Source organism: Apis cerana, linkage group LG11, assembly GCF_029169275.1.
Source record: "Apis cerana isolate GH-2021 linkage group LG11, AcerK_1.0, whole genome shotgun sequence".
NCBI classification, from domain to species: domain Eukaryota; kingdom Metazoa; phylum Arthropoda; class Insecta; order Hymenoptera; family Apidae; genus Apis; species Apis cerana.
In genome coordinates, this window is record NC_083862.1 from 11,956,979 (window position 1) to 11,983,062 (window position 26,084).

The 26,084-nt window shown below is 44.4% G+C and overlaps 1 protein-coding gene and 1 long non-coding RNA gene across 9 annotated transcripts in view; one reads left to right on the top strand and one right to left on the bottom strand.

Moving 5' to 3' along the window:
• The window catches only part of LOC107995119 (zinc finger protein ush), a 166,005-nt gene that overhangs the window by 81,160 nt on the left and 58,761 nt on the right, over nucleotides 1-26,084 (top strand). Inside the window, exon 2 of one of the 8 annotated variants that reach the window (XM_028665382.2) lies at nucleotides 20,420-20,497. The exons of the other annotated variants lie outside the window; for them this stretch is intronic. Within the exon in view, the coding sequence (XP_028521183.1) occupies nucleotides 20,420-20,497 (78 nt within the window). The remainder of the gene's footprint in view (nucleotides 1-20,419; nucleotides 20,498-26,084) is intronic. 8 annotated transcript variants of the gene reach the window in all.
• LOC133666983 (uncharacterized) lies at nucleotides 366-6,560 on the bottom strand. Its single transcript, XR_009831975.1, has 2 exons — nucleotides 1,051-6,560; nucleotides 366-966 (listed from the first exon to the last, which is right to left on the bottom strand). It is a non-coding gene; the product is annotated as an uncharacterized LOC133666983 (long non-coding RNA).

Here is a 26,084-nt window from a genome sequence, read left to right on the forward strand (position 1 = left end):
TCGAAAGTACAAAGATGCGTTTTGTCTTCGTCGTGAATTTTTGTATTCCTTTAAAAATTTAACGAGCCTGGAACAGTTCGTCCAGTGTTCCATTTTGTGTATCGGTATCCAATCACGATTATCGAGAAGAAAAAACTCATTATGCTAATCATCAAAAGACGAGAGAAGAATATTTGTTATTACATAATTATCAAAATTGATAATTTCAAACTTTTGGAAAAAATATTCATCAAAATTTCAATATCCCACTTGCATAATTTAATTTCAATTCAACGTTTATTGCATCCAGTTCGACAAAGTCGTGTCCACGTTTTTTGGAAAAATATTTCAGCACTATAATATAGGTACATTATTCAACTCATTCGTTTATTTTATTTCTCAATATTCCTTTTTTATTTTCTGTTTTCTTACGCTTTATGATTTATAAATTCATAATTTCTTTTTATAGAATTCCATTCTATACTTATTTATATAAGATATCTATAAGATATCTAAGATATATATATACATATACAATAAGATAAAAATAGAAGAAAAAAAAAATAAAAAACGAGTGCTACACGGTAGAAAATGAGCGAGGTCCCAAGGTGTCGATGGGCGGGATCGAGGTTACCAAGATGACCCAACAAATGTCCATACGAGGAGAACGGACACAGGCGGAGGTGCAGCGGCGTGTACATAGTGGAAGGCGAGGCAGGCGCACAGTAGTCATTCCCGTGGCACGTCGTGACGAGTCTCGCGGAGTCTCTCAGACTGCTATCTTTCTGACATTGAGGCGCCGGTATCTGTGCCACCAAGTCTCAGCGTACAACCTGCTGCGACCGAGATATGCCTCTCCCGACCGGCACAACTTTGCGCCGTTTTGACGTGCGCCAGATAACTGACGTCCCCTCTCTTTCTCTCTTCCTCTTCTTCTTCTTACTTGCCCTCTGACATGGTCGAAAGCGTGGCCCTGCAAGTGTATCTCTAGAACCGGAATCGCTCTTTCAAACTCGAGTAAGAATATTGCAAGATTTTCTATTTTTATTTTGTCTGCCTGGATAATACTACTTTTTAGAATGATTAGGATAACTCTCCAGTAGAGATATCGCTTGAATGTTAAACCGCATGGATAGAATTTAATATTTTTCAATCGATGCTCTCAATTGAAGAGTAATCCGTCCAATGAGTTAACTTCGTTCATCGTCCCAATCTCGAACCCAGCGATACGAATTTGCCACCCTGATCCTCGCCTCCGATTCGTCGTCGTTATCCACGATTTTCTGGAGTTCGCGTGGGGCCAGCCTCGTCGGGGCAAAGAAGCCAGAGTGCGCGCAGGTATAAAGCGATGCGCTAGCAGTCGTTTGACGACGGCTATGAATAATTCATGGACGGCGTTTCCTCATACAGCTCGAATGCTCTTCTGAGAACGTGGCAGGACACAGGAAAGCGTCGATAACGATCTCTCCCTAGCTCTCCTCCCTCCCTCCCTCCCTCGCTCTCTCTCACACACACTCATTCTCCCCCACCCGTTTCTACGGGTCTCTCTTATAAAGATCCCCATCCTCGTCACACGTGGTACGTTCATCTCCCTTCTATCCACGTGACTCATGGTATCGAGCACGGCGGATGGCTCGTCACGATGCGTCAGTGCGTCAGATAAAGTCACCGTACGGTCCGCCGTATCCTCGTCATTCTCATTGTGTCAGGCCTCGCGCGGTGACACGTTCGGTGTGTGTCCTACATCGGGTGCTCAATTCTTTTTCCTCCTCCTCCTCTTCTCTCTCTCTCTCTCTCTCTCTTTCTCGGCCAGAGATTCCGAAAATCGACCGGTCGATTTGCTCGCACGTTCTCGTCCACGATATCGCTCCACGATCTACACGCTCTTCGAGCTTTTCGGTCGATGCTCTTTCTCTCTCTCTCTCTCTCTCTCTCTGTTTTTCCCTTTTTTGTTTCTGCTCGTTGAAAGGATTATAAAGCTCGCTATTCCCGATGGGACATGGCGGGACTGTGGTGTGGTCAAACGATGATCGTTTTTTCGTATTTTCTTTTTTTTTTTTCTGATCTTCTTTCTTTCGAACCGTTTTCGATTTGTGCACCGTTAAATGGAAAATTGTTTAGTGGGAATTTAGTTGGAATTTTAAATTAGAATAATTGTCAAGTGTTGTTACTGTATGTTGGGATATATAGGGTGGCATAATAAAATGTAAATGTATAGAATTGGACTATTTCGAATTTCACATCGCACACAGGGATGATGGCACATTGTCAATGGAGTGGATGATCCTCGATCGAGAATTATTGCCGATGCCTAAGCGTTCCGCGATTTCTTAAACGCGATAAGCGAGATTATTCGCATTTCGAATCCTTGGAACGATAAAGAGGAATAAGAATAAGAGTGGATTTATGGTCTCAATAGCGTGGATTTCCACGAATTTATTGAAAAGTTCTTTGTTAGGCATCGGCATCTTTCGGCTGGCGATCGGCAGAACGCGAGCGGTGTTATCCGTAAAATCGTATATACATACGCGATAGGCAAAGTACGTGCCGCGATTATCTCGCCGTTTCGATCGCGTATACGGGGCTGCGTGCCTCGTGTGCGTGTGCGTGGGTTCACGAGGGACACGCGTGTGCTCCGTCCGCTCCTCTTTTTTCCTCTTCCTGCTCTCGCGTGTATTACGCTCGCGCGTTTCTGCGCGCACCGTACCGTGCATACTCCGTGTCCCGTAAAAAAAAAAAAAGGAAAAAAAAGGAAAGAAAAGGAAAAAAAAAATACGCGTACGTACGCTTCTTCCCTTTCGATTCTAATTGAATAGAATTCATTCAACGAGTTGCAGAAATTGTATTCGAATTGCAACAACTTGCAATGAATCGAGAACAATTTACTCGATTGACTGTTTTATCTTTATGGTCAATTTCTTTAAAGAAACCTCTTTAATTTGTACGCTTCACATTGGAGAAATGTAGATTAACAATCCTTGCAATTATTTGATACGTGAATTAGAAATGTTATTGCTAACTGTATTCGGTAGTCAGCTAATTTCTTTGGATCGAATATTTTATGTAACTATCAACAATTATGATACGTTATAATTAAATAATCTCGTCTCGTTCGATAATGAAATAACAAACCATGAAATTACAAAATATCTTATTATTATCATAATTATAATGAATTTCTATTTCTACTTTATAATTGTCGTTTAAATAGATTTTAAATAGAGTGGAGGATTGTTTTTTTCTTTTTCTTTTTTTTTTTTCGTGCCATGTAGAAGAAGCGTCGATGGCCGCTTTTGTCATCGCGCGCGGTTACGCCATGCATGAACGTGGAGAACACACGGTGCACACACACCGTCCCTCCTTTTTCGTTCGTTCGTTCGTTCTTCGACGTTCTCGTGGCCAGCCACGTTTTTACCAACGCTATCCGCCACCACGATCGCTACTAGACCTTAATCTATTTCATTTCGTCTCGTTAACAACACGCTCTCACCGATCCCCTCCCCCTTCCTCCTCTTCCGTTTGCCAGTTGTTCAACGTGGAGGGGTGGAGGGGAGAGTAAATGCCTGACCGATATCGAGGCTAGATAACGGGCCTCGTTGCCGTACATCTTTTTCAATTGCACGCTCATTGATACACCTCGATGACGAAGCGCTTCGAGAAATTTCGAACGATATTTTTCCCATTTTATCCTCCTATCTGTTAGATATCTATCCGATATCCGGATTTTTCAAGTCCATTGAAGAATTCTCTTCGGTTCGGGTGAAAAAAAATCCAAAAGCAAACTGAATTTTCTTCCCACTTGTGTACATAAGTTTATCGATATGAGAATTCTTCTTCGTCTGCGAATATTGCATAGATAGATATCTTGGCAAATTCTCGGCAAATGAAAATTCAACTAGGAATTTTTCAATTCGATTAAAACGTTCCGATCCTTCGATTTTGATCATCGTGAATCAACACGACGAGATATTTAAAAAACGAACGAATGGCAATACATACAAATGATACATTCCACAGAAGAAGATTCGAATCTCTTGTATCGGATTATTAAACGAAATATTCGGCTGCGTCCGAATTTTCGCCAAAAACGTCCAAGTATGCGGTTGGTACCAGGCACCGACTTTTATCTCGCGACCGGTTGACTCACCGTTTATCTTTACGTTCGCCTAGACGGTATTGTCCGCCTGTTATCTTCCACTATTTACCAAAGAAGAACCACCAGTCGATCAACAGATAGCGTCGAGTCATTGTCTAAACTCGTTCCTTTTTTTCTTTTTTCTTTTTTTCTTTCTCCCCCTCTCCTCTCCCTCCCCGCCTGAAAATAATCTCCCCGCGTCGCGATACCGGATCGTTCTCTCGACTCGTATCGTAATTATTCCTGCAAACGAGGAACTCTCTGCTCGATATCCTCCCCGCGTGAACCACCCCGCGAACAACTCGATACGAAGCGTCGAGTTGAACGAGGATAGGAAAGTTCTCAATAAAACCAGGGTGGCTCTCGCCTAAACGCGTGAAAGCGGAATGGAAGCGAGGCGTCTCTCTCCCTTGTTTCTTCCTCCCCCTACTTCTCTTCATTTACGTCACTACGTGGCTGCCGGGGACGAGAAGCTAAGCTGAAGCCCGAGCGCACAATAATTCTATCTATCTATTTATCTTCTTCAGCCTTCAAAAGAAGAGGGAACAATGACGCGGCTCGCGAGACGTTCGGCAATTTGTTGCGGCGAGAGAGAAAGAGAGGAGGAGAAGGAGGAAGAGGAAGAGGGGTGGACAGAGAAAGGCACGGACTGAATGATAAAAGGGACGAAGAGGGAGAAGGAGAGAGAGAGAGTGTGTGTGCGAGAGGATCGAAAGTAGGTAGAATAAACCATTGGAGAGGGAGAGAGGGAGAGGGAAAGAGCGAGCGAAGAGAGAAAGGGATATAGCAGTGCACACACTAGAGTGGAAAGAGGTAGACAGAGAGGAAAAAACGGGGATAGAGAATGGAAGAAGAGGGAGAGAGAGTGTGGGTGAGTTGTACGCAGTCGAGGTAGCCTCTATCCACGGCTGGGATCTAATCTCCCTCGGGAATCTGGCATCCTATACCGGTATCGTTCAGGGAATCTCTTCTCCACCTCCCAACCTCCCACTTCTTCCTCCCCCTTTCCTCGCCTCCCACCTATCTGTACGCTGACTATGTCCTAGTTTATACACACTTCGATATCCTTGTGATAACGCTTCCAACCAACCCCACCCTTCCCACCCTTTCTCTCTCTCTCTCTCTCAGTCGACCCGGTGCTAACGTTCACTTCACTCCAGAGAGACGATCGCAATTTCTCGAATGGCCCTCCTCCCCTTACCCACCCCCTGTGCGTTCTTCCCGCGCAACCCCTTTCCCCATCGCTATCCGTCGAGCCAGAGCCAGATATACCATTGACGGATAAAAATGTTGGAAGCTTCGTTATCGATCGTACCTCAGATCCTAGGATCCTGATAACTAGGATATAATCGAAGATGTAGCGATACACGGGGTATTCTCTGTTCGAGAGGGAGGATGTTTGGTCGTCGTCGACGAAAGTCGAAGGGGGAAACGGGGATAAACGGGGAAATGGGGAGAAGATCGATCGAGAAGATATTTTTTCATCGTTCGGAATTTTGGAGAAAAGTTCGAAAGCACGGTAGGATACGATTTCTTCTAAAAAGAAAAAAAGAAGGAATCGTTAACCGATGTGTAGTAAATATATATCGAAAAATTAGCGAAATTAATGAAGTCGTAGATTTTCCACGACTCGATCGATAAATTGGAACCGAAGCTATTTTATTATACGGTTAATTGAAACGTATCCGTTTATTAAATGGAAAAGGTGAGGATTTGAAGGAATATTATGTCTCTTATTATGTCTCGACGGGGAACTTACCGAGTCGCTGAACCGTTGCCGTGTCTTTTCTTATTCAAACTGATTTACTTATCGGCTCTATCTTTAACTGGTCTGTCCAGTCGGCCGCAATTAATCGCCGCGTTTCTCTATTACGCTCCATCCGCGAGACACGAGCGGCGTGTCCACTCCAACTCGAACGTACGTATGGATATAATTCACGTATATTATTCGGCTCGAATAAAAAGGAAAAGGCCTATTCGACGAACGTGTCTTCTCATCCCACGTCTCATCCCCCTCCCTCTTCCCTTTCCTTTTTTCGATAATCCATTTTACACAACCGATCGTTTCCCATGGCTCTCGAACGAAGGCGGAGAGGATCGATCGAAGGCGGGCCTTTTTTTCACGCCGGTAACAATTTGCAACGCGAGAATGAAGTGTAATTTAGAGAGTGGCGCCCGAAGGCAGGAGGAAAATGGAGGGCAAATAAAGGCGGCGTTACAACCGTTGAACAAACAAGCCTGGTTGAAATAACCGCGCGTACAACGGCCGCAGCCGCATCGACTCGGATATTCACAGAGAGAGAGAGAAAGAGAGAGAGAGAGAGAGAGAGGTGGTCCGTGCATGCGAGAAGATAAGGAAACGTTCGTGATCTTTCGACGCAGATAAAAAAGAAAAAAAATGGAAAAAAGAGGAAAGGAAAAAAAAAGAAAGGAAAGAGAAGAAAGGATGGAATCGATGATTCTGGAGAACAGAGTCCGATCAGAGCGTATATTCTCGATCGGGGGACGACGCACTTGCCTCTCGACGGCGTTCCATCGGTGCTGATTAAAACGTGTTTATCTTTATTGTAATCGGGGTGCCGGTCGTAAAGCGTTCAGTTAACTGGATACGTTTCCTCGCGTCGTGTCCGCCCGATTCGATCAATCAAGAAAGTATTAGACCGTTAAATCCTTTCATCCGTATTAATTCAAAATTTTGGGTTCGCTTGGAATTCTCGATCCGAGCATTCCGTCCACTTTCTCGCATCTCGTAACGATGGAAATAAAGGTTACCGGTTTTCAACCTGGACCTGGTCGTCGTGAAATTATTTTATCCGAAACTATTAATATCGATACTTAACTTCGTTCGTTTCTTCTTCGAAATTCCGTTTCTCTCTCACCCGATTGAAAAATTCGAATCATTTCCATTATTGCGCGAAAGAGGGGCAAGAGTTGGAAACAAAGTTGGTTGGAGAACAGAGGGGTCCCGAAAGGAAATGGAACGGTGCAATAGGGGTGGTGTAGGAGGTGGAAGGGGTAAAAAGATCGCGGAACATTCGGCGAAAACGAGGCGCACGAGGCGGGAGAAAGGGAGAGAGAGAGAGAGAGAGAGAGGCAGCAGGAGAGAGGAATATATACGAGTGGTGTCGAGGCTGGAAAGCCTTGAGAGTTGCGGCGCCACTGGATGGAGATAAGGGAGCGTTATCGGCTGCGCGGTGGCTCTTATCAGCGATCGCGCTCTCCGTTCTCCCTCTCCCTCGCCCCCACTCCACACTCTCTCTATCTATCTCGCTCGCATCCCCGCTACCCTCGCGTAGCCTCGCTTCGCGGCTCGGCGATGCTATCATCTAACTAGCTCCAGCTACTGATTCTATCTCACGTACCCACCCAGCAGGGCCGCCAACCGAGACCAGGGCCGTCGCACGAAAATCTCACGCCCGATCCTTACGTCTTCATCGATGATGCTACGTAATAGTTTCCTTCGAGATCGAGATTGATATTTTTTTAGGGGGGAGGGGAAAGAGAAAAAGTAGACTTTGAAAAGAAATTTTCGTAGAGAACGTTTTCTTGGAATTCGTTGGAAAGTTTGAGAGAAAGAATATTTTGCATATTTTATATAAACGGAGAATGATCGATAGTAATTCGTCTTCGCTTTTTTTAAGAGCTGTCTTATACGTGAATTTTCCTGTATATATTTCTGATTTTAATTATCGTGCCTTATATATTTGTAGAGATCGAAGCGTGTGGAATATTTAATTTAATTTTACTCGAAGAAATTGAAATTCCATTCTTGGTTTTTCTCCACAACGTTTATTAAAATATCCGGGAATATTCAAATTGAAAATCGGAGCAAATTCACGCAGCGGGAGTTAACGATGACCGGAACATCACGCTGGGCAGCCACGATTATAGAATCGAGCAGCCTCACCGCGCCTGTCTTTATCCAGATATCGATCTCGATCGTCGAATGAAACGCGCAACGAGTACACGCTATACAAACGAGTATTTACAAAACACCTCGTTCTAATACACTCGAAAGGATCTAACACTGACCGATATGTTAAGATATCTCCTCCCTCCTACAAGATTTGCATATTTCAATCCTCTTCTCGCCACTCTGGGAAAAAAATCTCCTTATATAATCCCGTGACATAAATCGCTCAAACTTCTTTCCGTTCAATTCCAACTCTCCCCTCCTCTCCAGATCTCCTCTCCATCTCCATCTCTCCCCGTCGATAGGATAGGGAGAAGAATTCGATTCGAGACACATCCGCGAAACTCGTGTGCCATAACTCGTGGCCCAGAACCAGATCGATATCGGCGATCAACAAAAAGGCGACGAGCCGATCGGGGCGAGATACACGAGGAGGGACACAACCGCGGCGCGAGATTTTACACAGCAGGCGCATCGCATAGTTAAAGAGTCGGGTGGTACGACTCTGTACCCGTGGCGGAGGAACACCTGGCGCACGCCGACGTCTTCATCCTCCTAACGGGACAAGAGAAGAGAGAAAGATGAAGGAGGAGGAGGAGAATCGGCGTGAGATGTGACAGAAGCTTTTACAACCGCGTCACATTGGTTTTCATCTTATAAAGGGTCGTTTCTTTTTATTGGCTGTGATAAAAGGAACGAAAACGCAATTCGGGATGCGTGAACGGGACGTGACGTATCGATCCTCGAGCCACGTTTCTTCGAGTCATCCGTCTCATCTCGCCTCATTTTTCCCCTCCCTCCTTTTTGTTCCCCGGGCCGGAAACCGTTGGTCGAGCTTTTTCACGGTTTCCTCGTGTTCGATGGCGAGCGCATTAATCCCACAGGCCCTTGGCTTGTATCGCGGAGCAGATCTGGCTACCGAGAATTCTGGGAATGTTCTGATAGTAAAATGAAGCCTTTATGGTTAACACGGGAGGGAGGGGGAGGGCTAATCTCTCGGCGAGAGTTACACGCGGTCGTCATGAGGTCGGTTCTTGGAAATCGGAGGAAGTTGTAACGAGTTTCAAGCGAATATTCGATGCCCCTCCTTCGTTCGATCCTTCGTCTCTCCGTTTCTTTCTTCTTTTTTCTCTCTTTCTCTTCCTCTTTTTCAATTGCTGTTTCGCAGGTTTAAGGTCGGAGTGTATTCCGGCGTGTTGCGAGACGAGCGAAATGGAAATAATTATCGCCATCGGATAATAATTATTATCGCGTATCTGTTTTGTTCTTTCATCTGTCGGTGATCACCTGTCGATCTTATTATTTTTATCTTTGGATACTTAAGAAGCCTGATCCGTGGAAACGTTTTAACGAGATGGACGCCATTCTGGTTATATTATAAGTGATCGCATTGAAAATTAACGTTTTCAGAGATAATTTTACTTCTCGGTTATCGTTACTCGTTTTAACGTTTCCTCGTGCTCACGTCCTCTTCTCGTTGTGATTCTCCTTCTCGTTGGAACAGTTCTTCGGAGCATCAATTTCTCGTTTGACTTTTTTCTGTTTAATTATAATTAAAATTTTTGTTAAACCGATAAATCGATAATAATGTTAAAGAATCGGTACAATTTGATGTTAATTAGGGATATTAAAATCGGAGAATAGAATTGATTGATTTGACTTCTGATCGAAACGTGTTAATCGATAATAAATGAAATGTAAATGCACGCGTTGAAAAAATGTAAAGAAAAACGTACAAACGCGGCATATAAATTAACATATCCGGTTGATAATTCTTCACGGTTCACTATCTCTGCTTTAGACCAAGTTCAATCTAAATCTCTTATCTTTCTTTAACTGATCTTGTCTACTCTCTCTCCCTCTCTCTCTCTCTCTCTCTCTCTCTCTCTCTCTCTCTCTCTCTCTCTCTCTCTCTCTCTCCCTCTCCAATTTAAAGAAGAATCGAAATTCTTAATTTCAAATTTTTTTCATACATTCTTTATCGTCGAAATTCTCAGCTTATCGAAATTGTTATCCTCAAGTTTTATCGCCATTATCAACATCTATATATTGGAAAATCGTTTCAACGACGTTCAACGCTATTTAATTAAAAAAAAAAAAAAAAAAGAAAAAAAGTTATTTCCTCGAAGAGAAAAAGCAAGGATATTTAACGCAAACAGATATAACAGAAACTAGTGGATGGAACCGGATGGGGGAAGGGATCGGAGGATCGAGATATCCCTGCTTGTACGCTTGGCAATCGATATCCAGACATCTATATCGAGGCGCGCATCGATTCGTCAGAAGAAGAGACAGCCCGTTACGTTTGTTTCCATCGTTCGTGCACACGTCTGTCAATACGTATCCTGGACTACTTCAAGCCGCTCTAAGAACGTTCGATCCGTTCCAACATTTCCATACGATTTTAACGTCGGGCAAACGTTTCCTCGCCTCGTGTGTGTTTCTCCCGCGGCCCGGCCGTCCACTCCTCCGCGTTGAATTGCAGATAATTTCGTATTTGAAATGTTAACTCTGCCGGCGATCATCGATGCAAATCGTGTTTACGATCGATGGATTCAGATAGTCCACGTGGAAACTTCGAAAAAGCATCGAAAGTGGAAAGTTAAGTCGTTTTCAAATTTTTTTCAATCTCGACGATTAATTTCAATTTAAGACACACGATTGAACAAACAATTATTTATTCACTTAAGATTGATTTGCCTTCGATCGAAACAAGAATTTTTCGTTTCTTCCTTCATACTCCTTTCAATTTTTCCATCCGTATAAAATTTCTCTTTACGTTTTCCTCTTTTTTCCCGGTTATCCCCCCCTCCTCGGTTTCCTTTTTCTCGTTACCACCTCCAACCTCGTGGCGTGGAGGCGACACGCAGCCCCTTCCCAGTGTCCATTGTCGGTGGTACAAGCTGCACAGCGACCGACGCCACGTATTATTATTGCGATAGCGGGAACAATGCAGGAAGCGCGCAGGGGGTAGAAGGGTTGAGGGGTGGGTGCATCGGTATCTCGTCCCGACGATATCATCTACCGTCGCCCCTTCCTTGGCAGAGCAGCACTGGTTTTAATACTCTAATTCGATTTCGACGGTCCCCCACGTGCGAAAGAATTGTAATTTTCTCCAGATTCTCCAGACCATATATTTTTATATTCCTTCCTTGTTATATTCTTCGATAAATTTTAAATCTTCTTTTATAACAACTTTTTCGAAACTCGACAGAAAACTCGATGTCAAACATTTTTCCCTTTCGCTTTTCTCTAAATCTCTTGGAGCCTGTAACGCTCCTCCCCTCCAATCTGAAAGGGGGAAGGAAGAAGGAGATCAAGGAGAGTCATCCCGCCATACCTTGGATCAGCTCCAAAACGCGAATTCTCCGATATCTGGCAGTCTCTTTGACCGATTCAACCGGCTACACACCCTCGTCCCGTCGAGCCTTCGCACAGAGCGAAAGGAGAGACAAAAATCCGTGATTTCTCTCTCTCTCTCTCTCTCTCTCTCCCTCCCTCCCTCTCTCGCTCGCTCTCGAGAGGTGCGCTATCTCCATGGAGATAGGGTGAGGGAAAAACACTCATTTTTATACCGTCAAAATGTGTTATCTTGCCCGTGCGGCTCGTCTCCGCGCCCCCTCTCTCCCACCCCTTCTCTTTTTACCTCTTTTTTCCCTCCTCCCCCTCCCTCCTTTCGGGGTCTGCGTCTCCTCGACACATACACACGTACACCCCGGGGGCGGAATTAACTCGCTAGCAGATATCCACCCTCGAAGCCAGCCACCACTCGCCTCGCCACGCCACGCCACCGTCTCTTCTCTTTCCACCCCTCTCGACATTTATATTGTCTGCCGGTCGTCTAGGGGTTGGAAAAAAAAAGTGGCCCGCCCTCTCTCGTCGCCTTGCCGGGTTAAGCAAAAGGATTCCCTTTTTTCCAGTTCGACACCTTCGGTTAATCTTCGCGCCGCGTTAGTTTGGGGTAGCTTTAGGGCGGGGGTTGAGAAGGGGTTCTTCTCGTTCCGGCTGTTAAACGGGGGACAGGATTCCGGTTTGTGTTTGTTTCGGATACTTTACGGCCATTGCGACGATTACTTCGACTTTTACGATTGTTTTTTTTTTTTTTATTTTATTCAAGCTAATCTTCGACTTTAAAACTCGACTGCGTTAACATCGGTCGTGTCTGACCTGAGAGAGATAATTGTTGTCAAAAGTTTGTCGAAAGTTTTTCTTTAATTTTAACTCTAATTTTGGATTATCGTTAAAAGAGAGAAATTTCGAGGATATCGATATTTTCCATCGTCCAAAGCGTTGGAAATCTACGACAAATTCCATTCCTCTCGTTCCCACCTTTCGTCTTTTCCCCTCCTGAAAAAGAAAACGAAGAAACTACCATCATTTTCAATCTCTCTCTCTCTCTCTCTTCGTACGTTCTCGCGGCACACACGCTCGCAGCTTTATTTCGTGCTTCAATTTCCGTTCGACGCGCGTCACGCTCGACCGGCCACGAAAGCTCTTAACACCGGGCGGCTGGCTGGAAGAAGATGGGAAAGAAAATCGGGGCCATCCACCGAAAACTCCTCATCGACTCGTCCCGAACGAAAGAGCCGAGCCAGACGTTCATTTAATTATTATCACCCCTAATGAATCTCATTCTCTCACCGTCCCTCTCTTCCCCACCTTCGTAATGGATTTCTGCGGCCAACTTCGACAATCTCTTCCTCCACCTCCTTCCATTTTCGTTTACACGCCTCCGCCTTTTGTTGCACACTTTCGAATCGCTGTTACGATTCGAGTAAAACCGTGCCTCCACTTCCTGCAAATAAATCTTGGAATATCTACGAAGTTGGAGAGACGGGCCCCACTCTGTTTCTTTCTTTTTTCCTCTCTTTTTTTCCTTCGATAACGGAAGAATGGTGGGACAGGCCGAGAGTTGAAGGGGGCTGGAGATGTTATGGGAAAATTGATGATCGCGATTGATGATTGGTGGGAAGGCGAGGATGTTTGAATAGAGAGAGAGAGAGTCGCGTTTGGTTAAGTTGTATAAACAAGGACTCCGTCTATTCTTCTGTGAGTTTTTTATTTTCTTTTTATCGCGATCGAATGTGAATACGTGTACAATTTGAAGGAAGAGAAGAAATATAGGATTCTTAAAAGTTTTTTAAAATTGGATATGGATACTTTTATTAGATTCGTGGATCCAATCAAATCTATAAAGTATAAAATTCTTAAAAGTTCTTGTCAGAAATTGAATGTTTCGTTAGATTTGAACCCAATCAAACCTTTACATCTTTCTCTAAGTTCCATTGTTTAACTTAATTGCCGAAGGATTTGAAAAAAAGAGATAAATAAATGTACAATTCGTGGAACGAGTAACACGATCCAACATCCAGAAAAATCGAAAAAGAAGAAAAAAAAGAAAAATCGGCTCCTCCTAATTACGAGGGGGAGCAAAACCTCCGCCAAACTACGACTCCTTCTCCTCTCCAAATAATGGCTCCGCGAGTTCTTTTTTTTTTTTGCGTACAAGCCACGACAGGGGCAAAAATGAAGGAACCCCGAGGAGTTAAGGGAACGTTAAGAAGCGTGACGTGGCGGATGATGGTCGAACGAGGATAAGGGGTTTGGACGAGGTCGAAAGAACTCGATTAAACGGAAGACGTGGCCCAAGGGGTGGCGAAACTTTTTTAAATACTTTCGAACTTCCTAACGATGACAAATTGGACGAATCTCCGCGGAGAAGAGCGAGGTATCGCGACTCTTCTTTCTCCGGCGACCGATTAATTTCGTGTCTCCTCTCCCGCCCGCGTTCAAGCCACCCTCTTTGCTCGTCCACCATTTTGTCATGGGTCCACAGAGGCAATTCGGGTCGCCGGGAACGATAAGACGTTTAATTTCTTCGTTTGTCAAATTTTTTTTAGACAGACAAGTTTCGAGGGAAATGCGAGAGATACAAATTCCTTTCTTAATTGTCGAATTTTAATTTTAATAATTTTAATTCAACTGTTTCAATTTTATCTAATATCATTTTTATGAATTCAAGTTAATTCTTGTCGAGAAATATTGGTTATTTTTAATGATCCATCGTCGCGTGACGTAGAGTTGGAAAAAAGGAGAAATTTTAAATTTCATTTTTTAAGAATCGTCCCCTCTTCGAAATTGTCCTGATTTAAAAATAATGAAATTTGAGAAAACGGTCGAGGCGGTCGGTTTCTTCGAATCGTTTCGCAGCGATTCATTGCCCGTTTCGAAAATGATGTATAACTTCTTTTTCCTCCCTTTTAAATGTACGCTCGTGCACGCGTACGCTAACTTTACGGCGTTTCGACTCGATCGCGATAACATCGATACACGCATTATAAATCACTGGCGTAGACACTGTTACCACTGCTACTGAGTTTAGCGCGAAAATCGATCGATCCGAATTATTATATATCGGTCAAACTTTGCCTTGAAAAATCATCTTTGGTAAAAGGAAAGAAAAAAAAGGAGAGAAGAAAAACCGCACACGGAGCTTGAACCATGAAGCTTCATAAAGTTCGAGGAGCCAATAACGGAGCGGGAGTGTCGCTGTTGGAACGAGCTATGCAAAAAAGAAAAGAAAAGAAAAAAAACCGGGGATCCATTATTCGCGACTAATCGCTCATGAATCAATAGGCGGCGATCGGGGCCCGGTGAAACGAAACAATCACGCACGTTCGTTCGGTGGCAGCCAGGTTCTGTGTTCCGAGGGATTAACTCTCACAGATCTGACCTTTCGCTCGTTGCGAACCAGCGTATCTTCCGCGAAAACAAAAACCAGCCTCCCACACTAACCCTATTCACCAGCTCGTACGTTAGGGGTGAGTAGTCGCGTAATAACTTGTGGAATATATATATATAAAAAAAAGTATTTTATTCGGAGAGATGTATAGATCCCCTTTTGTCGTCTATTTTTTTTCTAATGATCGAATATGATTTTTGGATTTTCGTCGAAACTTTTGGTGGATAAAATATATAAATTGTGTTAAAGTAAATCCAGTTACTATTCGAGAAAATTAGAAAATCTCGTTGTTGCACAAGATACGTGAAAGTTGAAGAATCGTATAATTTGTATGGAGAGTTTGAAATTGATGACAGGAAGAAGAAATTTCGATTCGACTGGGTGAGTAGGGGCGAGTAGTCGCGTAATAACTTGTGGAATATATATATATATATAAAAAAGTATTTTATTTTTAGGAGAGATGTATAGATCCCCTTTTATCGTCTATTATTTTTTCTAATGATCAAGTATGATTTTTGGATTTTCGTCGAAACTTTTAGTGGATAAAATATATAAGTTGTATTAAAGTAAATCCAGTTACTATTCGAGAAAATTAGAAAATCTCGTTGTTGCACGAGATACGTGAAAGTTGAAGAATCGTATAATTTGTATGGAGAGTTTGAAATTGATGACAGGAAGAAGAAATTTCGATTCGACTGGGTGAGTAGGGGCGAGTAGTCGCGTAATAACTTGTGGAATATATATATATATATATATATATATATATATATATATATATATATAAAAAAGTATTTTATTTTTAGGAGAGATGTATAGATCCCCTTTTATCGTCTATTATTTTTTCTAATGATCAAGTATGATTTTTGGATTTTCGTCGAAACTTTTAGTGGATAAAATATATAAGTTGTATTAAAGTAAATCCAGTTGCTATTCGAGAAAATTAGAAAATCTCGTTGTTGCACAAGATACGTGAAAGTTGAAGAATCGTATAATTTGTATGGAGAGTTTGAAATTGATGACAGGAAGAAGAAATTTCGATTCGACTGGGTGAGTAGGGGCGAGTAGTCGCGTAATAACTTGTGGAATATATATATATAAAAAAGTATTTTATTTTTAGGAGAGATGTATAGATCCCCTTTTATCGTCTATTATTTTTTCTAATGATCAAGTATGATTTTTGGATTTTCGTCGAAACTTTTAGTGGATAAAATATATAAGTTGTATTAAAGTAAATCCAGTTGCTATTCGAGAAAATTAGAAAATCTCGTTGTTGCACGAGATACGTGAAAGTTGAAGAATCGTATAATTTGTATGGAGAGTTTGAAATTGATGACAGGAAGAAGAAATTTCGATTCGACTGGAGCGTTTACAGAGGGTGGAATTTCGCGTCGTTCACGGGCCACCGCCGCGCGAAATCGTTGCCACGTCGGCCGATTCGAGAAATCGTGATCCGCGAAATCGAACGATCCATCTGGCGATCGCCGGAGTTGGTTGCTTTCTCCATTCACCGGCGGACCGTTCCTTCTTTTTTCGTCGTCCCCTCGTCCTCATCGTATACATCGAGCCACGAACAGAATCGACGATGGATACGAACCGTTCGTTCCTGTTATCGGTTAACTGTAAATTATAATTTAACACACGAAAAAAATCTTTCGCCCGGAGCGGGCCTCTTTCCCGCACCTCGTCCACTCCTACGCGACTCCTTATCTCGCGATCGAGCGCTAATCTCGACGAGTTGTTCGCTCTATACGGGGTGTTCTCGTTGGATTACGATCGTCGAAATCGGCGATGCGCTCGATCGAGAAACTACGACGCGAGTCGAGGACCGGGTTCGATCTTTCCAGACATATATTATGTATTCTATTATTCATCAGCTTTCTCTAATCTCTGCTCAAACAATTCCTCGTATTCCCCCTTCATTCGAAAATATTGATCACGATAAATAAGATAACAAGCCCGAAGGATCTCTCTTATATATATATATCGGGGAAAATTTACGGGAGTAATCCTACGAAAGCATGGGAAACGCAAAATCTTCTTCCTCGTCGTCTTCGCGTTCATATTCCCACAGATCGATTAAAATGGAACACCCAGTACCCGTTGTTCGTTTCTTTCAATCCCCGACACTTCCCCGTTTCCGTCTTTCACGACTGCCAGATGAGATCTCCCGTTTTCTCGCGCTCTTGTCTCTCTCCCCCCCTCCCTCTCCCCGCATATCGAGATGAATCGGCACGGCACGAATCGAACGATCGACGAGGATTTCGTTTCCAACGGGGAGGAGCGGAGTGGAGTGGAGTGGAGGGGAGGGGAGAAAGAGGAGAACTAGGGGGAAGGGAGACGAAGGATCCGCGATCCTAGGATGTTTCCACAGTCGCGCGCTCGCGCGCTTTTCTGCAGATTCGTATCTGGCGTACCAGGGACGATATTAATGCGAGGAAATGATTTACCGGGATTCGCCGCCCCGAGGGAAAATTTAATAATCGAGAAAGTCGAGTTGTGCAGCTCGATGGAAGATCGCGGCGGTAATTGTTTTGGGAATACGGTATCGATCTATCGAACGGCTCTCTCGAGAGAGAAAGAGGATGCGAATGGACGAGTTTTCCATCTGGATCTGCGAGGATCTTTCAAAATCGATCGTGATTTTCAAACTTTCTTTTCGACGATTTCGGAGTTTTATTATGTGATAATTTATTATGTGAGTTTTATCACGAGTTTTATATGGGTTCTTTTTTTTCGATGAAAGAATCGCGAATCCAATCCTTCTCTCGGAACGGAGTTTCGAAATTTCTGAAGTCGTTTATCGTGTTCGATCTTGAATACAGCCTGTGGATAACTAACCGCCTATGAAAAATTCCAACCTCTCGCCTAGAAATAGGAAACACGCACAAGTAACAACCATCCAACTTTCTAACACATTTCTCGTCTCATCTCGAACCGCTTATTTATTACGGTAAATCAATTTTATAATAAAATTATCAGAATCTCCACTGGGCTCTCAATTAATCGATACACTCGTTCCAGGATAATAATAATAAATCCATTCCAAAAATCGAAGAATGCGTTAACTCGACTCATGCTCTATCTTCGATAAAAATTTCCGCGAAAAAGAAGGAAGAAAGGAAGGAAAAAAAAGAGAAGGAACTCCCGTTTCGAGGCGTCATTTCCATCGGCGGGAAAAAAGCGGGACAAGGAAACGCTGGATTCTCGAGCGCGGTGGAACAGAGCGGACGCGTGGAAAAAAAACTCGGGGATCTGAATACAATCGTGGGACATTAAGGCCGGCCGAGTGCAACATCCGCGCGCGCGCGCGGCGTGCGTGGGTGTTGCGTATCGCGATACAGATAGCGGGACGGGGTGAGGCCATTTAAGGGCATCGAGCGTGCCGCCAAAAACGGATAGACGCCGCGAAAAGCGCTCTTCTTCCCGGTCAAATCGTAAATCTCATTCTCGTAATGGCCACGAGATGTTCCTCTCCCTACCGTTTCTGCGACTCTCGGTACACGACGCTCCTTATTTTTCGTTGAAACATTTGGAAAAATCCTTACCTTCCTCGTTATTTCTCTCCAATTATCAATTATCGCTATAGTCGTCTCGATGAACTACGCAGTTACAGTCTAATGTCGTTCCTTTCGATCCCAATCGAGTGGATCGAGTTTGCATTACATTTTTCGAGGCGAAAACGACACCTACGAGGGGAATAATGGCTGCGAAAAGAGGCAAGTCACGATTGGCGGAATAGCTTAATCTCTCTCTCTCTCTCTCCAGCCGTAGGTAATAAAGCTGAAGTAATATGAAAAGCTCGGAGTAACGTGAGTGGATGTATCGGGAATAATCGTGGAGGCTCGAAGCTTCGAGTGGAGAGGAAGAGAGAGAGAGAGAGTGCAAGGGAGTTTCTGAATAGGCAGTGGCAGGGATCGTAGATACGCCATGCTCGAGCGCGCGATTCGACGAACGGGATGCTCCTTTGTCTTTCGTTACGCTCGAAACCACCCTCTTCTCCATCCCCCGCGGTGGCAACGCGCGGCGCGGGCGCGAGAAAGGGGCCGGCTCGTGGCTGATTCAGACAATTATTGTCGATTCGTGGCTGGAAATCCATCCAGCCGACGCAAGCAGCTTTTTTCCATCCGCGGCCAGAGAAACGGCTCGATCTCTCTGCCCACTAAAACCCACCACCCCTCTTCTTTTCTTTCGCCGGCTAACGCACGCCCGTCTCCTTCATTCGTGCCGTTTTTAGAATTATCAGGCTCGACGGTCGGAGCCGAGCCACCCTCTCGAAGCACCGGCAGACTCTTCGCCACGAGGAAGGTGGAGGGAGGGGTGTTAATAATTGGAATTGGATCCAAGGGGGAGGATACTCGAGCGATTTATCTTAGCACAGGCGTATGGAGGAGTAAGCAAAAATTAGCCGCCTCGAAGAGGGCTGGTTTACGATTGAAGGGGTTGGATCGATCGAGGGTGGTGGTGATAATGGGTGGAGGAGGAGCGAGAATAAAGGCTTTCGTTTAATAGCCCTACGACGAAATCATCGAAAATATATATTATAATTTCCTCCTCCTTTCATGTATTATTATCAAACTAAATCTTCGAAACGGTTACAACCGAATGATTCCTAATTGATCCTCGTTAAATTGAAAAACACTGGAAATTGGAAACTTTCGAATTCGAGATGCATTTTCGTCCAAAGTATCGTACGATCGACCCGATGGGTCGAATCGATGGAAGAAACATCAACTCCTTCCGGGTGTGGATCGTATAGCCGTCCACGATTCAAAGGAAGTTCACCCTTTTCGACTCCTTCGGATGAAGGATACGAACCGGTGGCGGGACACCCCCTGCCTCCCGTAACTTTAGAGGCTCGGGGATTGGTAACAGGGTGGCGGGTGGTCGACTCGCTCCACTTGACGCGGCTCTAATTTCCGATAGGGCGCGTGACTCGAATCCACGATGCGGGACACGTGCGCGCCACGAACTTTGAGCACGCCTCCCCTTATTCTTCTTATTTCCGAACCTTCTTATCCTCCGGTTCCGGCCACGGCTGACGTCGTGATTTATCACAGATATTCCGCGCATTCCGTTTTGGGTGGTCGATCGGGATAAATCCTTACCCCTGGATAATTAGAACTCGTTTTAGCCTCGTTTTCGTTGCCGGTTAATGTAATAACGCGCTGTTATTACTCGATCGCAACACGATTCAAGATAATCGAGAATTATTTCGTAATTCGATCGTTTATAGCGTTCCTTTTTCTTTTTTTTTTTAAATTCGTTTCAAGCCACGATTTACAACGTTATTCGAAAGTCGGTGATTTAATGTGATCTCGAAAAATGTTTGTCGACAGATCTCGTCTTCGTCCTTTCTTACCCTTCTCTCTCTCTCTCTCTCTCTCCTCTTTCTTCTCTCCGCGTAATATCAATCGTTCGGTAATTATTCCAACGAGCGGTTCCAACGATGCACATCCCGTATATAATTAAGAGTTGATCGAAGATCAGAACGCGATGAAACGATAACTAGAATTTAGAATTCGTGCCAAATTTAATCGATACATCATATTTTGCGCATGAGAGCAAGCCTATCATTACGACCGATAAAATTTCAAAATCCTTTGAATTATTTATCGACGAGCTAACCGTGCATTCCTCTTTTCTGTTCCAGGTAAGTCAGTGCTACACCACGTCAATCAATTTCTACTCTTCCTCGTCGCATACCCTTTTGCTCTCCTCGAGAGAACAAGTGAGTACTCTCCACGCTTCGAACTTGTCCTTCCCTTTCTTTAAATTCGATCGCCGATTTTCTCCCTTCCTTTGTACCAAACATTTTCGCTCTTAAACTTTCCATCGGATCCTTGGAAAATCGGTCGATCTGCACGATGAGTCACGATCCGAAAAAAAGGAAAGGAGCAATGGCAAGCGTGGCGGAAATGAGAAGTGGGTTTTCCAAGGTTGGTGGAAAAAGTGAGCGGACAGGACAGCGGCTCGTTCTTCATCGGGGGAAACCCGCTCGCCTTAAGAAATCGCTCGATTCCTCTTATCACCATAGAGCAGGAATCCTTCTGGTGCAGGGCGCGCTCGATCATAGGCGGGGAGAGAACAGCGGGCAGACAGTCGAAGCGATTTGTAACGGCACCAGAGGAGCGTGTGCGATGCTCGATTGGGGGGAGGGGGGGGACAGGGTTGACGGCGACGATGTTCGATTTATCAGCGGCTTTCTCGCGGTGAAAATAATAGCGGAATATAACTGGTGGAAAATAGAAAAATGAAGGCGCGCGGAACGAGATCTATCGTTCTTTCACGTGTTGTTGCGAAATTAGAAATCTTTCGTGGTTTGATTTTATTTTAGTTTAATTCCGGAGGACTCGCGTTAAGAAAATCTTTCTTTTTCTTTAGAGAATAATCGTGGGGGATGAATTTGAATATGAAAAATCGATCGAAAGTTCGACTCTTGTGGCAAGCAACTACAAAACCATTTTACACTTGCCAACGATAAAGAAACAAATAGAAACCTATTCACGGAATCACGAGATCCAGCGTGGCATAAGCGCGAGCTTAGGTTAAAGAAAAAGTTAGGAAAAAAAAGAGAGCAAAAGCCTGAGGAACCGAGCGTCGGAAAGGAAGATGGTGCGGCTGAACAGGAGCGTCCAGGTTGAGGAGACCTTGGCGCGAAAGAAGGGGCGGAGGGAAGCGGGGCAGGAGAGTGCTAGGGGAGAGCAGAAGCCGGGTAGTACCACCCAGGAACCACCGACGCCGCCGCCCACTCGTGTGGAAAAATGATAGCAGCGTACTGACTGAGTGCCCGTGCTTCTGCCCTCCCCCAACCCCTTCGAAGCCCCTACGGGGGTGGTTGGGGGAGAGGTGGGCTGCGGGGGTTGGCTCCCGCTACGTGGGTGGAGAAACGCGGGGGTTGGCGGCGCGAGAGAGGGAGACGAGATGCCTGCTCCCGATTCCCTTATCGCCGCGGCACAGTTGTGTGTGCCTTTATGAAGATCTGTCAAACTCTCCTCCCCTCTCTCTTTCTCGCTCTCTCGCTTTCCCCTCTCCACCTCTTCCCTCTCCCTCTCTCTTCTTTCCCTCGGTTGCTCTGCCGCGGGTGTTGCGGACCTAGGTGTAATGACGTATCGTGTATCTAGCGCACGTCGAAGCCAAACGCCGTTTCTCCGACCTCCTCTCCCCTCTTCTTTCACTTATCTCGCGGCCAAGTTTTTCCTGCTTTATTTCGCTGCCCACCCGCGGATGTCTGCCTCGCAGACCGGTCTAGGTATGCCGCGTAGTTTCTCTCTTTTTCTCTTCTTCTTCTCCCTTTAAACCTATTTTTTTTTTGATCTTCTCTTCGATTTTACGAAACATGCGAGTATAAGGATCTGGATTATTTTTTAGATTCGATGAGAAATCTTCGACCCGTGGCTAGGAATCGGTAGTCAGATCTTGGGGAAAAAGAAAACTCTCGATTCTTTTTAACACGACGTTTTGTTTCCAATAAATGTTTCTAATGATTGCCAGTGATTTAGATCTAAATCTAGAGCGTTTTATTTAACAAATTGATAGAAGGGCGTTATATTATATCGTTGAAGAGATTCGCGATTGGAACAAGAAGCGTTTATCTTCGTAGAATCGGATTTTGGGAGGGGGAAGTTAGCTGGAGGGAGGGGGTGCGTTCTTCGTTGGATGAAGGAATCCAAGACGGTTCGAAGTATCGGTAGCTGGCAGATTAGGCGGCGAGTCGGGAGAAGCTGTTGGCAGAAGTTGGCATTATCGCGTTCGGATTCATTGATTCCAGAAGTAACGTCGCTAGAAGGAGGAGACGGTGAAGTTGCCGCCATTACGGCCCCCGTTATCTGAGCATTTGAATGAAATTGCGATGTCCTACGACGTGTGATATCGCCACTCTACTTTCAGCCAGCCAGTTACCGTTATCCCGTCTTCTCACGGGATAATTCACCGAGTACTACACACAGACGCCCAAGATCCGCGATTAATTTCGCGGTTTCAGGGATAAAGGAATTCGAAGGCGTTTAATCTTCGCCGATTTAATCAAACAATAACCTATGAATCGTTATTCGCGATTCGTTTGGAACGATCGAAGGATAAAACTGGAGGAAAAAATGAAAATTTCACTGATTGACAATTGGCCTTTCCTTCCCCTTCCCCGCAATTTCCCTCCTTCGAACAATTCATTAAACCTGACCAAAGTGGCAAAGGGAACGAGCAGTTATACCCCGCTCATCCCATCCAGTTGTATAATATAATCAAGCAGGAGAAACGAGATCTCCCTCGGCGTAAAATCTCGTGTAAAATTCATTCAACCTCTCTCTCTCTCTCTCTCCATTCTTAAAAACCTCTTCATCTCCGACACGTCGGTTCCTAACCAAGGATCGAGAAAGGTCCTCCTCTCGCCGTTAATCCCTTTCAGGGTCGGGGATTTCACGATCGCTAATGAGATTCCAAGTGTCAAAACTCTTGGACCGTGTCTGGAACACGGAGAGAGAGAGAGAGAGGAGAGGAAGAGATACACGCACATACATATATAACGTGGCCACCAAATAACGGATCGTGGCGATTAGATGGTGCCGATAAAAGTGTCCCGAGGTGGGCTCGAAGGTATAGGAAACAGGTATACAGGTATACGGATCTCCTCTCTCCTCGCCTTCTTTCTCCTCGTCACTCTTCCCTTTGACTCGTATATACGCATACGCACACTCTTCTCTGAAGAGCGAAGAAAAAGAGAGAAAGAGAGAGAGAGAGAAAGAACGATAGAGGGAGAAGGGACGAGAGAGGTGGAGGGGAGCGGGACGAGGGGCGGAGAAGAAGGGATAGAGGTGACGGTGGGGGGGAGGAAGTGGCGGAGGACGAGGGCAGAAAAGATAAAGAGAGGACTAAAGAGCGGAGATTAGCGCTAATGCACCATCGAGGGAATGGGATGGTATGGGGGCGAGGTCCATCGTATCTCTCATATTTCAGACCCCCGTGACGTCCTCCGAGATACCGAATCATTCCCACCTAGAGTCGACCGTGTATTTTTAGACGGTCTCTTTTTCTTTTCGCTCCCGACTCCTTCCGACTACACGCGGATCGTGGGGAGAGAGAGAGAGAGAGTGAGAGGGAGGGGAGGTCTTCCTGCTCTTCCCCGCGCGGAGCGTTCGATGGATGGTTTGTAACGTAAGTGGACTGTTTTTGTGGGTGGATTTTTTTGCGAGGCGGTGCAAGTTTCTGTATAGGGTTGTTTTGATACGACGAAACGGAGAGGAAAAAAAGGAAAGAGAGAAATAAAGGTTGAGGAGAGAAAGGAAAGGTTGATGGTTTACGTCTAGACCGAGGATGTTTATGCAAAATAAGCGTAATAATTTTTACGAACGGAGGAAAATGAAGAAATGAGAAAGTTTTTTCGAACGGGGTTTTGCATAATTTTTTTTCTTTTCTTCAATATTTCGCAGGTATCGCCCACAAAATCTGGTGGTAGATTTTCGTGAATTCAAATTTTATATAAACGCTTCTATTCTATTTTGCACTTCAGATCGACGTATCTGCGTACATTTTGTTCCGTTCCGTGCTGCACGTGTTTTAATCGTGCCGGATTTCCTCCTCTTTTTCTGCACACATGTATAAATACATTTCTTAAAACTCGTATAATCGTACAATTAGCTTGCCTATCTAATTAACAGTCCACGCGGCACACTTCCATTATCATACACTTAATACTTTTACTTTTTAAAACCGAAATCTCGATCTTAACGCTCGTCACACCCGATTCGATTCGGTTCAACGTGTCGTTTTAAAACGAAGGGTTTTAAAAAGAAGACGAGACTCGGTCGAAGTAGTCAAAGGGTTTTAAACTGGATTGACGAAATACCCAATTTTATACAATGATGATAAGCGGGACGGTCGAAAATGGAATGGCAAGTTTCGCAAGTGGGAGCCGCGTGCACTTTTCGCTCGAGCCTAATTGCGAGCGCGGTTAGGCGTTCGATCGGCGCGGAACGCTATTCCGATAAATAGCGGCGCTGTTGAAAAGAGCGGAGGAACGTAAATCGGAGGTTAACGTTTGTCCCGACGTTAACCTTTTCCGCGTGAGGCGTCGACACCTGAGATAAGGAACGTCTGTTAAGGGTACATGGATCCGAGTCTAATAAGCTTCTCTCGGTTTCTGCGAGATAAATATCGGCGGAGCGCGAGCACACGGTATTCCGTGCAACCGGCGCGAGTGATTTACAAGGATTCGGGCCCACACATCGGGCCCGATCGTTGGGAAAATTATCACACGGGCAAAAATTGCCAGCCTTTACTCCCGACGTCGTCGACAGACTTTCGATAGGTTAGTCACGTCGATTTCAGAATTATCTTACGGAAAGGGATAAATATCGTATCCATATTGCGAGAGATTTTTTTTTCTTTCTATCGTTTTACTTATCGAATTTCTCTTAAAATTTTTTTAAAAACAAAATTTAAGATTTTTCTAGAATTATAGATTATAGGAATATCTATCTTTTTTCTTTTCCACTTTTTCAAAATTTCAAATAAATGTACTCTTTTTTCCTTTTTTTTTTTTTCGTTCGAAATTTAAAGTTTCAATTCGGGGGATATAATGAGAGGAATTGGAATTCTCTCTGGCGAAAGAGATTCCCCCGTCCTTTTAATCGATCTTTTTTTTTTTGAAACGTGGCAATTCGGTATCGATACCTCGAGGACGCGTGTATTTACGATTCTCTTGGAAACGTTGGAAATATCATGGAGGCAAGATGTCCGCGTTCACCGGAGAGCTTGTAAATCGTCTCTTGTAACGCGTTCGCAAATTAACGACGCTTTCAGCGAATCGTTATCCGCTCCGGCTGTCGGCACTATGTTTTATAGCATTATAAACTTCGGCCGTGCATTATCGCGAAACGTTCGATATCTTTGTACTTTGTATTTCTCAATCAATCGCTCGGCAAAACGAGCCGACGATTTTTCGGTAAACAATTCTTTCCACCGTGTGTATTTTGCCTATTTTCTCGTCGTATTTCATCCGTTCGCCTTTCCGTTTCGAATTCCGTTTCCAACCTAATCCAATCTAACTTCCCCGATAATTTAAACATCTCATCAGAGTAAAGTTAAATCGTTAAATAACGCATTTCTCCATGAAAATAATTATTCCTTTTTCTCTCCCCCTCCCCCGATAATCATTCTATCTCGATAAATCTTCGCTCATATATACTTACACTTAACACTCACATTTGCTTCACATTTTTCGAGTCCTCTTGAGATCTTGAAAAAGTCGAGACACGATTCGGAAAACCGTATCGATCCTCTCCCCCCCATCCATCCCTAATCCTCCAGTTAACAAACCCATT